At 41.4% G+C, this 14,309-nt stretch overlaps 1 protein-coding gene across 7 annotated transcripts in view; it reads right to left on the bottom strand.

Annotated features, from left to right (window-relative positions):
• Nucleotides 1–5,106: 5,106 nt before the first annotated feature.
• tmem39a (transmembrane protein 39A) overlaps nucleotides 5,107–14,309 on the bottom strand; it is a 58,493-nt gene continuing 49,290 nt past the window's right edge. For 6 of the 7 annotated variants that reach the window (XM_072260325.1, XM_072260326.1, XM_072260324.1 and 3 more), the window contains 2 exons: nucleotides 8,784–8,904; nucleotides 5,107–5,980 (listed from right to left, as the gene is read on the bottom strand). In XM_072260325.1, the coding sequence (XP_072116426.1) occupies nucleotides 5,747–5,980; nucleotides 8,784–8,904 (355 nt within the window). In that variant the 3' untranslated portion in view covers nucleotides 5,107–5,746. Of the gene's footprint in view, nucleotides 5,981–8,783; nucleotides 8,905–14,043; nucleotides 14,251–14,309 lie in introns of those variants that run through there. The other variant, XR_011886302.1, reaches the window with a different exon arrangement.

The following is a 14,309-nucleotide window of genomic DNA, read 5'->3' on the forward strand; positions in this document are numbered from 1 at the left end:
CTATCCCTTTCAGTAAACTTCCTTTCCTTGTCTTGCTAGACCATGCCAAATGCCCAACCTCATTTCACTGATCCGAATTTCAACTGACCAAACCATCTGCGGAGTTCCATACAATCACCCCTATATTCTATTCAAGTTAAAACCATTTGTGCTACAAACAGGAAGGGACCAAGTATTAAGTGATTTAGTCTTGCATGTGTAAAAACACCCATCAGCTTTGCTTTCTACTACTGAAGCTATTTCAGATTTACCACTCTCCCTTGAATTATATAGGCTTTTAACCATCTAGTCCCTGCTAATATGGGAACCAGCAAAAAGCTTTGTCAACATTCATGTAAACTCTTCTCTCATCTCAACAAAATTTCAGTCAAACTAATAGACTTGTAATTGATCAGTTTATTCTTTCCTTCCATTTTAAACCTCAGTGGGATGTACCACAACTTCTGCAGCCAGGGAGAATTGGAAATCAACTATCAGAGCATTTATTTCCCTCCCTTTTAACTTCTTAAAATATATTTTGTTTGCTCAAATTTCTGAACCACTTCAGACATCTTCCCTTTCTATTCTTATCCAATTCACTAATTTTACTTCCTCCCTACCTACAGCAAGCAGTATTGTTTTCCTCTTCTGTAATAAACTGCAATGTATTAAGAACCTTACCAAATTCCTCTTAATTATACTAGGGGAAAGAGGGGAACTATAATGTTTGAGTTTTATTTTACATAACGGTCATCCACAGTTAATGAATGGGCTTCGTTTTTACATGCATATTGATTTTGTCCCCAAGTCAAAAAATACACGAAAGTCATTCAATATGGAACCAAACCTCCACAGTATGAATGGCATAGAAAGTGCATAATATTGCTAAGAACAAATAGTAATAAGTGAACGGACAAAACAAGTTCTACCATTTGTAGGTATGTATGTATGTATGGGTGTCTGTAAGTTTGGGTATTTGTAACCCAGGAATAGCCTGCACTTTTAAAACTCAGGTAGAAAGGGCAAGAGTGAGAATTCTAAAGCCTAGACAAGGTCTCTTCCCACTTCCATCTGTGCCTCCTCCAAAATGACTTAAATGAAACCAGGACTTTTTTTTTGATTGCAGTGAGTGGTTTAGGAGGAGAATCTAGGACTAGGACTGATAGTGGTTGAATCAAGTAAAAGCTAGATACACCGCTAAGAAATTTACAGGGTGACAAAAGATTGGAACTAGCTGGATTGTTTTTACATAGAACCTTTATAGACTCAATATGTCAAATATGCCTCCTCAGTTTTTAGAATGGTATTCAGTTTTCCTGGACATAACTGTCTCATTTTCATTGGACTTGTCCAATCCTGCATCTTAAACCTGCAGACCAGCTTGATCAAGTCCTTCACTGGTTTCTTGAATGGAATGAAACCAACTCCTCTCTCTTATTGACTCTACATCTGTTTTCTAAATAAACAATGATGCTCTAGGAATTCATTATCTTAATCATCTTTTAAATACAATATTTCTATAAGATCTATTCTTACTTTTGTCAGGATATCATGATTAAAGTAGCATTCCTTCTCTCAACCAAATCTGGATATTTTTATAATTAACTTCTCCATCAATTTAATCATCACTAGGTCTCTCTGATATCTCTTCCTCAACTTCATTTCAGCGAACAAGCAGTGTTCAAAATCCATTCATCTTCCAACGAAGAATTTCGTTCTCCCAATTTGTCTCCACTGCATCTGATTAGACAATCTTATCTTCCATAACCAATGCTTCCCATATAAAGAAACCATGGATTTCACACCACACCACCTTTCTTCTTTCAGTCATATCAGAAAGGGACCATATCTATGACTGTTTCACTTCAAACTTTTTCTATCCCTCCTTTCACACCTCTCTCCCAGAGCTACAAAGGTTCCCCTCTGTTCCACCAACTCCACTAAATACAAGACGTGTTTGATAAGTTCGTGGCCTAAGATAGGAGTCAATTTTAGAAAACCCAGCACATTTATTTTTTAACATAGTCCCCTCCTACATGTACACATTTAGTCCAGTGGTCGTGGAGCATATGGATCCCTTCTTTGTAGAAGTCAGCGTCTTGGACCTCCAGAAAGTGGTCCACAGCAGGGGTGATTGATAAGTTCGTGGCCTAAGGAAGGAGGAGGAGATGAGTTATTAACTTCAAACATTCTGCATTATCACTCAAAGAGTTGAACTGCATGTGCATGTAACGAGAGTGTCTTGGACCTCCAGGTGGTCAACAGCAGGGGTGATTGATAAGTTCGTGGCCTAAGGAAGGAGGAGGAGATGAGTTATGCAGCTCTCGTTACATGCACGTGCAGTTCAACTCTGACTGAAAATGCAGGAAGTTTGAAGTTGATAACTCATCTCCTTCTACCATAGGGCACAAACTTATCAATCACCCCTGCTGTGGACCACTTGCTGACCTCTACAAAGGGGGGATCCATATGCTCCATGACCACTGGACTAAGCGTGTAAATGTAGGGAAAATAAATATGCTAGGTTTTCTAAATTGACTCCTTCTACCTTAGGCCATGAACTTATCAATCACCCCTCGTATATCTCAACCTTCCTTTCCAATCAAGCAAAAATAATACAATTGCTGGAATTTTACATCATTTATTCCCAAGGTCCAGGGCCCCAGATATTTTTTCCACTTGAGATTTTCTCGCACTTTACAACATTCCTTTCTCCCTAGGACACAGGAAATCAAATGCAGATTGAGTTATTACTTTTGTGGAATACTTCAATTTAGTCAATTAATTTGAATTTAACCTTCCAGTTGTACATTACTTTAATGCTCAGGTGAGATGTATTCTCAGTAACCTACACTGCTCCAATGAACCTAACAGGAAATTGAGGAACAGCACCCTATTGTTAGTTTAGGTGAAGTCTTCATTATTCACAAGGGATATGAGCACAAATTTTAGGTAACTAAAACTCAGACAAGAAGCAGGTATGAATCCGGTAAGGATTTTCTTTCCTTATGAAACGGTGGACCTTAGTGTTGATAAAATGGCAGTCAGGGCAGTAAATACTCCTCCTACAAGATGTGGGAAGTCTGGGAACCCCCTGGTCTCCCTTTCAACTACATTTATGAGAAGTGCACCCAACTGCTGCTCCTGACAGACCAAGTGAAGGAACTAGAGCTGGAAGTTCTCAGGATCATTCAGGATTATGAGGATATCATAGATGTGAGTTTTACTAGAGAGCAGGATTTCCCTGTAGCCATTCTCCTCACTAATATGTGAACCCCCTTTGGATACTGTTGGTAACTGGGAATAGCAGGGAGAGTGCTGCAGTCAGCCTAGATCAGTAGGTCAAAGGGCCTGCTCCTGTGCTATTTTACTCTATGATTCTAAAGTGGTGGGTCTTCTGAAAAGCATCGAGAATAGATGCCCAGAGCCTGATGGGCATATATCACAGAACACTGGGAGAGGCAAAGTCCCAGAGGACTGGAGAGTAGCAAATCTTGTACCTTTGTTCAAGAAAGGAAATTAGGATAATCCAGGTTATTATAGACCAGTGAACCCCATCAGTGGTAGGGGAAGCTACTGGAAAGGATATTGAGGGGTGGGATTTATGCACATTTGGAAAGGCACAGCCTACTCGGGAACAATCAGCATGGCTTTGTGCAGGGAAGGTCATGCCTTACAAACTCAATCAATTTTTTTGAGGAAGTGACAAAAGACCTCAATGAGGGTAAGGCAATGGATGGACTATAGTAAGACATTTGGTAAGTTCGGAGTTGGAGCTGGTTTGCTCATTGAAGACAGAGGAGGGGTGGACTACATGGACTATAGTAAGACATTTGATAAGTTTGGAGTTGGAACTGGTTTGCTCATTGAAGACAGAGTAGGGGTGGAAGGCAGTTATTCTGGCTGGAGATCCATGACCAGCGGTGTTCCCAAAGAATCAATAATGGAACCTCTGTCTTGTAAAATATATCAATGATTTGAATGGAAATATATATGTGGGCACGTGGCCAAGTGGTTAAGGCATTGGACTAGCGACCTGAAGGCCGTGAGTTCGAGCCCCAGCCGAGGGAACGTATTGTGTCCTTGAGCAAGGCACTTAATCACACATTGCTCTGTGACGACACTGGTGCCAAGCTGTATGGGTCCTAATGCCCTTCCCTTGGACAACATCGGTGTCGTGGAGAGGGGAGACTTGCAGCATGGGTAACTGCTGGTCTTCCATACAACCTTGCCCAGGCCTGCACCCTGGAGAGTGAAGACTTTCCAAGCGCAGATCCATGTTCTCGCAAGACTAACGGATGCCTAAATGTGTGGATTAACAAATTTGCAGATGAAACCAAAATTGGTGGAATTATGAACAGTGTAAAGAACTATCAAGGAATACAGCAGCATATAGACCAGTCACAGATATGAGCAGAAAAATGGCAGATGGAGTTTAATCCAGGCAAGTGTAAGGTGCTGCACTTTGGGAAGTCAAATAAAAGAAGAAAGTACACAGTCAACGGTAGACCCCTTAATAGCATTGAGGTGTAGCATGATCTTAGGGTCCAGGTCCATAGTTCACTGAAAGTGGTTACGTAAGTAGCTAAGGTGGCACGCTTGCCTTCATTGGGAGGAGGTTGAATAGAATGGTAAGGAAGTCATGTTGCAGACATATCTGTATGAATGCACAACAAAGATTTTCCACAGTACATGTGACAATAACAAACCAATTAACAAACTTGTTTTACATTCAACCTTAACATTGTTCAAAAGTAATTAACCAAAATTTTAACTGTTTCACTGTATCCAGCATTGTTTAATTATAAAGTTTATCAAAAATAGTATCTATCTATAAAAAGGTAAAGAAATGTATTAGCTTATCAAAATGTTAAAGATTTCTATTGTCCATTTCATAAATTATCTAAAGCAATGCTCAATTATTTTTCCGATTTTAAACACGGTTACACCTACGAAAGCCTGTAACATGAATGGAATTTAGATCATATTCTATCATATCTGCCCTTTATTGGCAGCTTTAAAACAAATTTTAACTCCATCTTGCTTTACCACATCTTATGGAGAAGTGCAATTCATCTTCAAATGGAGGCTTGACCGGAGAATCCAGCAGGAGAGAATTAATTTGTGTGGTTTAGTTATTTATTTTCAAAAATATTTAATATTAAAAACTAGCAGCAATACATAATGCAAGCATTTTACCTCTTTTGCATTCATTACCAGCAAAATAAATCCAACCATTTAATGGATACAGAAAGCAAATTGGGAATGTTCATATTTATTGATACATTTGTCTTTGAAGAGGCGGTATCATGTAAACAATAACTGAAGAATGGATTTTATTCGGACACCATTGTAAACCCCTATATATTAAACAAGTTCATATTTGAACATCAATAAATGTAATCATTTACTATGAACACAAGTTCCATTCACATGTTTAGACAATAATAGCTTAAAATGACCTCAAGGTGACAACATAAAAGAATAGATTTCTCATATTATCCTTTATTCCTCTGATCAATACACTTTGATTATTGCGATTATAAATGGCACTTGTCATATGGAGCAAAGCACACACTTAGCTTGTGAAGTTGCTAAGTAGACAAAAATACAACTGGCTTATGCAAAGAATAGCTCTTAAAAATATCCAAGTATACAAAATATAAAATATTTTAAATATTTAAACACTGCATGAAAAATAGAAACAGTATCAAAATAATTTCTTTAAATCCTTTTCCCCAGTCCCTCCCATCCCATTTTAGGTTGCCTAATGAGATTTCAGTCCAATGGTGCCCAGAGGATATGCATATGCTTTGCCAAGCACAATCCTATCCCTTAACAGTTTAAATAAGACATAGTAATTACAAAACAGTATCAAAGCCAAGGAAAGTATATGGTTCCATTTTTCTGACCGAAGCAGAGAGTATAGTTGATACAGGACCACACTGCCTTCTATAAGGATGAGAAGATTCAGGATCCGTAACGGCTTATGGAATAAAAACTATAAAGGAAAGAAAAGTTAGATCAACTTTCTATTGCTGTTCTGATTGAATGTAGAGGTATAACAATTACAAAAAGCAGCTTTAGAGCAAACAAAAACCGTAACATAATTTAAGTGCTCAAGTCAACTTGAGCATTAATAAAAAGCAGAATACAAGTCTCATTACCACAATACAGTTATGGTGTTACATCATCGATCTATTTTTTGTTTACAACTTGAGCAAGGCAAGGTTCCATTTCTTTATTCTTTTGTCATCTTGTGACAATAAAAGATTTCCTTTTATCCAGTAGTCTTTGTGCTAGTGATACCATTCTCATAGTGCTGTTGGATAGGGTGACGGTTGGACAGATAAAGAAAATGTCACCTATACCACAATCTTTGTACTCAATCTTATTGTTGGCATACTTTAAGTTTCCTGGAGTTAATGCAGAATGCAGAAATAAACTTTTAAAAAATCAACAGTGCATTCTTTATCCTGCAGTAATGTAAGCGTAATGATCAAGTAAACTGTGCCGTAATAGACAAACCCAAGTTTTGCAGTATTGTTCATCCTCCCATACTCTGCAGATGGTGATGAGGTTTTCATGAAAGAGAAAATAAAACATCACCAAACACCGACCCCTGTCCTAATCCAATAGTTAAGTGCACGACTGGTCCCATGAACTTCTAGGAGATGGACAGTATATGCCAGAGCAGTGGTAATTCTTGGTTCTATCACATACTTCCAACATTTGGATTCTGGACTAGTTCCTGAGGATTGGAGGGTGGCTAATGTAACTCCACTTTTTAAAAAAGGAGGGAGAGAGAAACCGGGGAATTATAGACCAGTTAGCCTAACGTCGGTGGTGGGGAAACTGCTGGAGTCAATTATCAAGGATGTGATAACAGCACATTTGGAAAGCGGTGAAATGATCGGACAAAGTCAGCATGGATTTGTGAAAGGAAAATCATGTCTGACGAATCTCATAGAATTTTTTGAGGATGTAACTAGTAGAGTGGATAGGGGAGAACCAGTGGATGTGGTATATTTGGATTTTCAGAAGGCTTTTGATAAGGTCCCACACAGGAGATTAGTGTGCAAACTTAAAGCACACGGTATTGGGGGTAAGGTATTGGTGTGGGTGGAGAGTTGGTTAGCAGACAGGAAGCAAAGAGTGGGAATAAACGGGACCTTTTCAGAATGGCAGGCGGTGACTAGTGGGGTACCGCAAGGCTCAGTGCTGGGACCCCAGTTGTTTACAATATATATTAATGACTTGGATGAGGGAATTAAATGCAGCACCTCCAAGTTTGCGGATGACACGAAGCTGGGTGGCAGTGTTAGCTGTGAGGAGAATGCTAAGAGGATGCAGGGTGACTTGGATAGGTTGGGTGAGTGGGCAAATTCATGGCAGATGCAATTTAATGTGGATAAATGTGAAGTTATCCACTTTGGTGGCAAAAATAGGAAAACAGATTATTATCTGAATGGTGGCCGATTAGGAAAAGGGGAGGTGCAACGAGACCTGGGTGTCATTGTACACCAGTCATTGAAAGTGGGCATGCAGGTACAGCAGGCGGTGAAAAAGGCGAATGGTATGCTGGCATTTATAGCGAGAGCATTCGAGTACAGGAGCAGGGAGGTACTACTACAGTTGTACAAGGCCTTGGTGAGACCACACCTGGAGTATTGTGTGCAGTTTTGGTCCCCTAATCTGAGGAAAGACATCCTTGCCATAGAGGGAGTACAAAGAAGGTTCACCAGATTGATTCCTGGGATGGCAGGACTTTCATATGAAGAAAGACTGGATGAACTGGGCTTGTACTCGTTGGAATTTAGAAGATTGAGGGGGGGGGATCTGACTGAAACGTATAAGATCCTAAAGGGATTGGACAGGCTAGATGCAGGAAGATTGTTCCCGATGTTGGGGAAGTCCAGAACGAGGAGCCACAGTTTGAGGATAGAGGGGAAGCCTTTTAGGACCGAGATTAGGAAAAACTTCTTCACACAGAGAGTGGTGAATCTGTGGAATTCTCTGCCACAGGAAACAGTTGAGGCCAGTTCATTGGCTATATTTAAGAGGGAGTTAGATATGGCCCTTGTGGCTACGGGGGTCAGGGGGTATGGAGGGAAGGCTGGGGCGGGGTTCTGAGTTGGATGATCAGCCATGATCATAATAAATGGCGGTGCAGGCTCGAAGGGCCGAATGGCCGACTCCTGCACCTATTTTCTATGTTTCTATTTCTTACTTTAGTATATTACTTCTTGCCAGTCAAGCCAAGCTATCATATCAGAACTATTGAAGAATTCCAGTTTTGTCATTTCAACACCTTTGATTAATATTAAAACTCAGGACCATAAACAGCTACATCTGAAACACTTCCAACACTTAATGAAAATATTAAATCAATTTGCCAAGTACCTTGCTTCATCGCTGAGATTAAGAAATTGATCTTTACCAATGGATGAAATTTACAAAGTGCTGAGACAATGGTATAAATGAGGATATTACATCGCAACAGAACACAGGCTTTTTTCTTGACTACTTGGATCCAATGAAAAGGAGTTTACCTTAACCAAAGTGAATCGAATGTTGCTATGTACTTAAGTAGCATATTTAATTAGTACATTGAACAAAAATGAACTGTACAACTAGATCTGGTTTAGGAATGGGGAGCGGGGTAGAGGAGGGAGTAGAGAGAAAGAAAACCAGTGGTGGTCAAATTTCACAACTAGCATTGAAAAGTTCAGTGGGTTGTACACATACTGTTAAGTTACTACTTAGAATTCATTGACCATGAGAATGTATTAATAACCACTTACATAAAATCTGGCATGTGAAACATCTGAAGGCACTGCTACATTATAGGGTCCTACAGCTTTATAAAGGCATCGATTGTGTCGAACCAGCACACCTTGTGGCCAAATTGTTGTTTCAGACCATCTGAAAGATTAATTAAATGTGATAATATAGCACAAATAAACATAACAGTTTGAAAGCAAAGTAGATGGTGGAAATCTGGAGCAAAAACAGAAAACACTCAAGTCACTTGACATCTGAATTAACATTGTTGTTATGAAAGGTTATCCAGCTAAAACATCAACTCCATTTCTTTCTGTAGGAGGTTTGTCAGAGTTTTTTTTGGAAATAATAAGCCAAGGATTTGCACCTCCACTTTCTACCCTTGCACATTTCCTTTCAAATGTACATATCATCAAATCAACAATCAAACCCGAACCCGTATGTGTTTAAATGCAGAACACTTACTGCATTTAAACGGACTGCTTTTAACATATTCATCAATATATTTAAAAGAGAAAGCCTAAAATAATTGGAATTTTGCTGGAAAAAATATGCTTTAAGTTTATGTTGCTAAAAACAAATGAACCATTAGTTATAAATTATGTAGTTATTTTTAGTAAATAGCTCAGAAGTTCTAAATCAGTAAAATTTAAAAGGTATTCAACCCTACCATCTTCTGATAAAAAGGTTGCCGGCTCAAAACAGTAATTGTTTCTTTTTAGATACCAGTTTCCCTGTTGGTGTTCTCCAACATTTTCCAGATTATTTTCCTTCAAACCTCTGGTTTTGCCCAACATCCTCAGGACAATAGGATGTCAGATCTTTATTTTCTGCTGCACTCCAAATATAAAGTAAATCCAACAGTGATGTTTTGGGAGATCAAGGGTCTGGGCTAGGTTGTAGTGATTGCTGGTGCTTTGACAGCAACCTTAAAAAATGAATGAATGATAGCTGTTGGTGAGTAGCCTTCCTTTTAGAGTGAACAGCTAGCATCTGGACAATGGGGAACGGTCTAACTATGAAGTAGGGGAATGAAGGGAAGTGGATCTGAAGAGGATACTAACTAAGAGGAGCAATTGGGGAAAGAGATCAGAGGTATACACCTTGGGGAAATCAAGGAAAAATAGGCTGTGCAAAATCATGCGCGTCTCTGTGTTCTTCAATACCCTTGGACCTCCTTGCATCGCAACAGGTCCTCACTGCAATGCCCATGTAGTAACTAACATGCAATGGCCATCCCATTTTAAAAGAAATCAAGTAAAGGCACCTCCTACTCTTCAGTGGAATCAAGTTATTTTTGTACCTCAATGACTAGACACCAGAATACTACAGCTCAGTACAGGCCCTTCTGCCCTCGATGTTGTGCCAACCCATATATTCCTAAAAAAAAGTACTAAACCCACACTACCCCTTAACCCTCTATTTTTCTTTCATCCATGTGCCTGTCCAAGAGGCTCTTAAATACCCCTAATGTTTTGACTTCTACCACCATCCCTGGCAAGTCATTCCAGGCACCCACAACCCTCTGTATAAAAAACTTACCCCTGATGTCTCCCTTAAACTTCCCTCCCTTAACTTTGTACATATGCCCTCTGGTGTTTGCTATTCATGCCCTGAGAAACAGGTACTGGCTATCCACCCTATCTATGCCTCTCATAATCTTGTAGACCTCTATCAAGTCCCCTCTCATCCTCCTATGCTCCAAAGAGAAAAGTTCCAGCTCTACTAACTTTGCCTCATAAGACTTGTTTTCCAATCCAGGCAACATCCTGGTAAATCTCCTCTGCACCCTCTTCATAGCTTCCACATCATTCCTATAATGAGGTGACCAGAACTGAACACAATACTGTAAGTGTGGTCTCACCAGAGATTTGTAAAGTTGCAACATAACTCTCTACTCTTGACCTCAATTCCCCTATTAATGAAGCCTAGCATCCCATAGGCCTTCTTAACTATCCTATTAACCTGTGCAGCGACCTTGAGGGATGTATGGATTTGAACCCTGAAGTCCCTCTGGTCACCCACACTCTTAAGTAACCGACCGTTAACCCTGTACTCAGCCTTCTGGTTTGTCCTTCCAAAATGCATCACCTCACACTTATCCAGATTGAACTCCATCTGCCACTTTTCTGCCCAACTCTGCATCCTGTCTATATCCTCTTGTAATTTTCGACAACCTACAGCTCCATCCACAACTCCTCCAATCTTCGTGTCGTCCGCAAACTTACTCACCCATCCTTCCGCCTCTTCATCCAGGTCATTTATAAAAATCACAAAGAGGAGGGGTCCCAGGTCAGATCCTTGCAGCACTCCACTAGTCACCGGCCCCCAGGCAGAATACTTTCCTTCCACTACTACCCTCTGCTTTCTTCCTGTAAGCCATTTTTTTTATCCAAACAGCCAAGGTTCCACTGATCCCATGCCTCATGACTTTCTGGATGAGTCTTTCGTAGGGGACCTTGTCAAATGCCTTGTTAAAATCCATGTAGTCCACATCACCTGCCCTATCCTCATCAATTTCTTTTGTTACCTCTTCAAAAAACTCAATTAGGCTCATGAGGCATGACCTTCCCTTCACAAAGCCATGTTGACTATCCTTGAGCATACTGTACTTCTCCAAATGCTCATAGATCCTATCCTTAAGAATCCTTTCCAATAGTTTGCAGACCACTGACGTAAGACTCACTGGCCTATAGTTCCCAGGATTCTCCCTATTACCTTTTTTAAACAAGGGAACTACATTTGCCATTCTCCAATCCTCCGGCACCTCCCCTGCAGCCAAAGAGAATTCAAAGATCATAGCTACTGCTCCAACGATCTCTTCTCTCATTTCCCACAGCTACCTGGGGTATATCACGTCCGGCCCTGGGGACATCAATCTTGATGTTTTTAATAAGATCCAACACTTCTTAATTTCCTTAATTTCCACATTGTCCAGCACACAGGCCTGTTCTATTTCGACCTCACCCTGATCAAGGTCCTTTTCACTTGTGAATACTGAAGCAAAGTATTCATTTAGGACCTCCCCGACCTCCTCCGCCTCCAGGAACGTCTTTATCCTTTAGCGGCCCCACCTTCATTCTTGTCACCCTTCTGTTCTTCAAATACGCATAGAACGAATTGGGGTTCTCCTTAATTCTACATGTCAAGGCCTTCTCATGCCCCCTTCGAGCTCTCCTAAGTCCTTTCTTAAGCTCCTTCCTGGCTACCCTATATTTCTCATGAGCCCCTCCTGCTTCTTATATCTAACATATGCTTCCTTCTTCCTCTTGACAAGTTGCCTCATGTGTTTCGTCAGCCACGGTTCTCTTTTCCTACCATTTTTTCCTTGTCTCAGTGGGACAAGCCTATCCGAAACTCAGCACAAGTGGTCCCTAAACTTTCTCCACATTACTTCTGTGCTTTCACCCTTGAACATCTGTTTCCAGTTTACTCTCGCTAGTTCCTGCCTCATCCGTTCATAGTTAGCCCTTCCCCAGTTAAGCATTTACCCATTTTGTCTGTTTTTATCCTTTTCCATAGCTATGCTGAAGCTAATGGAGTCGTGGTCACTCTCACCAAAATGCTCCCCCACCAAGAGGTCTGCCACCTGACCAGGTTCATTACCCAGAACTGGATCCAGTATGGCCTCTCCTCTCGTCAGCTAGTCCACATACTGTGTCAGGAATCCTTCTTGAACACACCTGACAAATTCAGCCCCATCTATCCCCCTTGCAGTCAGGAGGTGCCCGTCAATATGAGGAAAGTTGAAATCACCATAACTACAACCATGTACTTCCTGCTCTTTTCTAAAATCTGCCTGCTTATCTGCTCCTTGGTGTCCCAAGGGATATTTTGGGGCCTATAGACTACTCCCAACACAGTGGTTGATCCCTTCCTATTTCTGACTTCCACCCACACCGACTCAGTGGACACTCCCTCTGCAGCGTCCACCCTTTCTATAGCCGTGATACTATCCCTGACCTGTAATGCTACTCACCCCCTCCCCCACTTCTACTTCCCATCCTATTCCTGTTAAAACACCTAAACTCTGCTACCTACATCAGCTAATCCTGCCCTTCCTCCAGCCAAGTTTCAGTAACGGCCACAACATCGTAGTTCCCCATACTGATCCATGCTCCAAGTTCATCCCCTTTATTCCTAATACTCCTAGCGTTGGAATAGACAGATTTCAACCCCTCTAACTGGCTATATTTATGTTTTGTCCCCTGCCTGTCCTTCCTCACCAACTCAGAACACATACCATCATGCCCTTGTCCTTCCACCCTAATCTCTGCACTCACATTCTGATTCCTACCTCCCCACCCAACTAGTTTAAACCCTCTCCAACAGCTCTAGCAAAGCTGCCCGCCAAGATATTGGTCCCTTTCAAGTTCAGGTGCAGCCCGTCCTTTTTGTACAGGTCAGACCTTCCCCAGAAGAGATCCCAATGATTCAGAAATCTGAACCCCTGCCCCCTGCACCAACTCTTCAGACACACATTCATCTGCCATAACTTCCTGTTCCTACCCTCTCTGTCTCGTGGCACAGGCAGCAATCCCGAGGTTACCACCATTGAGGCCCTGCTTTTTAACTTCTTTTCTAACTCCCTATATTCCTTCTTCAGGACCTCATCCCTACTCGTGTCTATGACATTGATCCCCACGTGGACCACAACATCTGGCTGCTCACCCTCTCTCCTGAGAATATCGAGAATTTGATTCAAGATATCATAGACCCTGGCACCCAGGGAGGCAACAGACCATCTGGGATTCTCGATCTCTCCCACAGAACCTCTTATCTGTCCCCCTATTGAATCCCCTATCACTACTGCTCTCCTCTTTTCCCTTCTTCCTTTCTGAGCTGAGGGCCCAGTCTCGGTACCAGAGATGCGACCACTACAACTTGTCCCTGGTAGGTCGTCGCCACCAACAGTATCCAAAACAGTGTACTTATTGTTGATGGGAACGGCCACAGGGGTGCTCTGCTCCTTCTGTCTATTCCCCTTCCCTCTCCTGACGGTCACCCAGTTACCTGTCTCCTGACTTTTAGGGGTGACTGTCTCCCTGAAACTCCAATCTATTACTGCCTCTGCCTTTCAAATGATACAAAGTTCATCCAGCTCCAGTTCCCTAACTCGGTTTAACAGGAGCTGCAGCTGGATGCACCTTTTGCAGATGTAGTCAGAGACAATTGTGCTGTCCCTGACTTCCCACGTCTTACAATCGGAGCACTGGACTGCCCTATCTACTGCCTCCATTACCAACCCCTAAGTTAATTAAATTAATTAAAGAAACTTACCCGGCCTTACCTCACAGCATAATACACTCATAGTTAAGCACTTCCTCTTTTTCTTGATACCCAGATAAGTGTGAAGTGGTTCATTTTGGTAGGTAAAATATGATGGCAGAATATAGAATTAATGGTAAGACTCTTGGCAGTGTGGAGGATCAGAGGATCTTGGGGTCCTAGTCCATAAGACACTCAAAGCAGCTGCGCAGGTTGACTCTGTGGTTAAGAAGGCATACAATGTATTGGCCTTCAGCAATCATGGAATTGAATTTAGG

Source organism: Mobula birostris, chromosome 6, assembly GCF_030028105.1.
Source record: "Mobula birostris isolate sMobBir1 chromosome 6, sMobBir1.hap1, whole genome shotgun sequence".
In the NCBI taxonomy this organism is placed as follows: Eukaryota; Metazoa; Chordata; class Chondrichthyes; order Myliobatiformes; family Myliobatidae; genus Mobula; species Mobula birostris.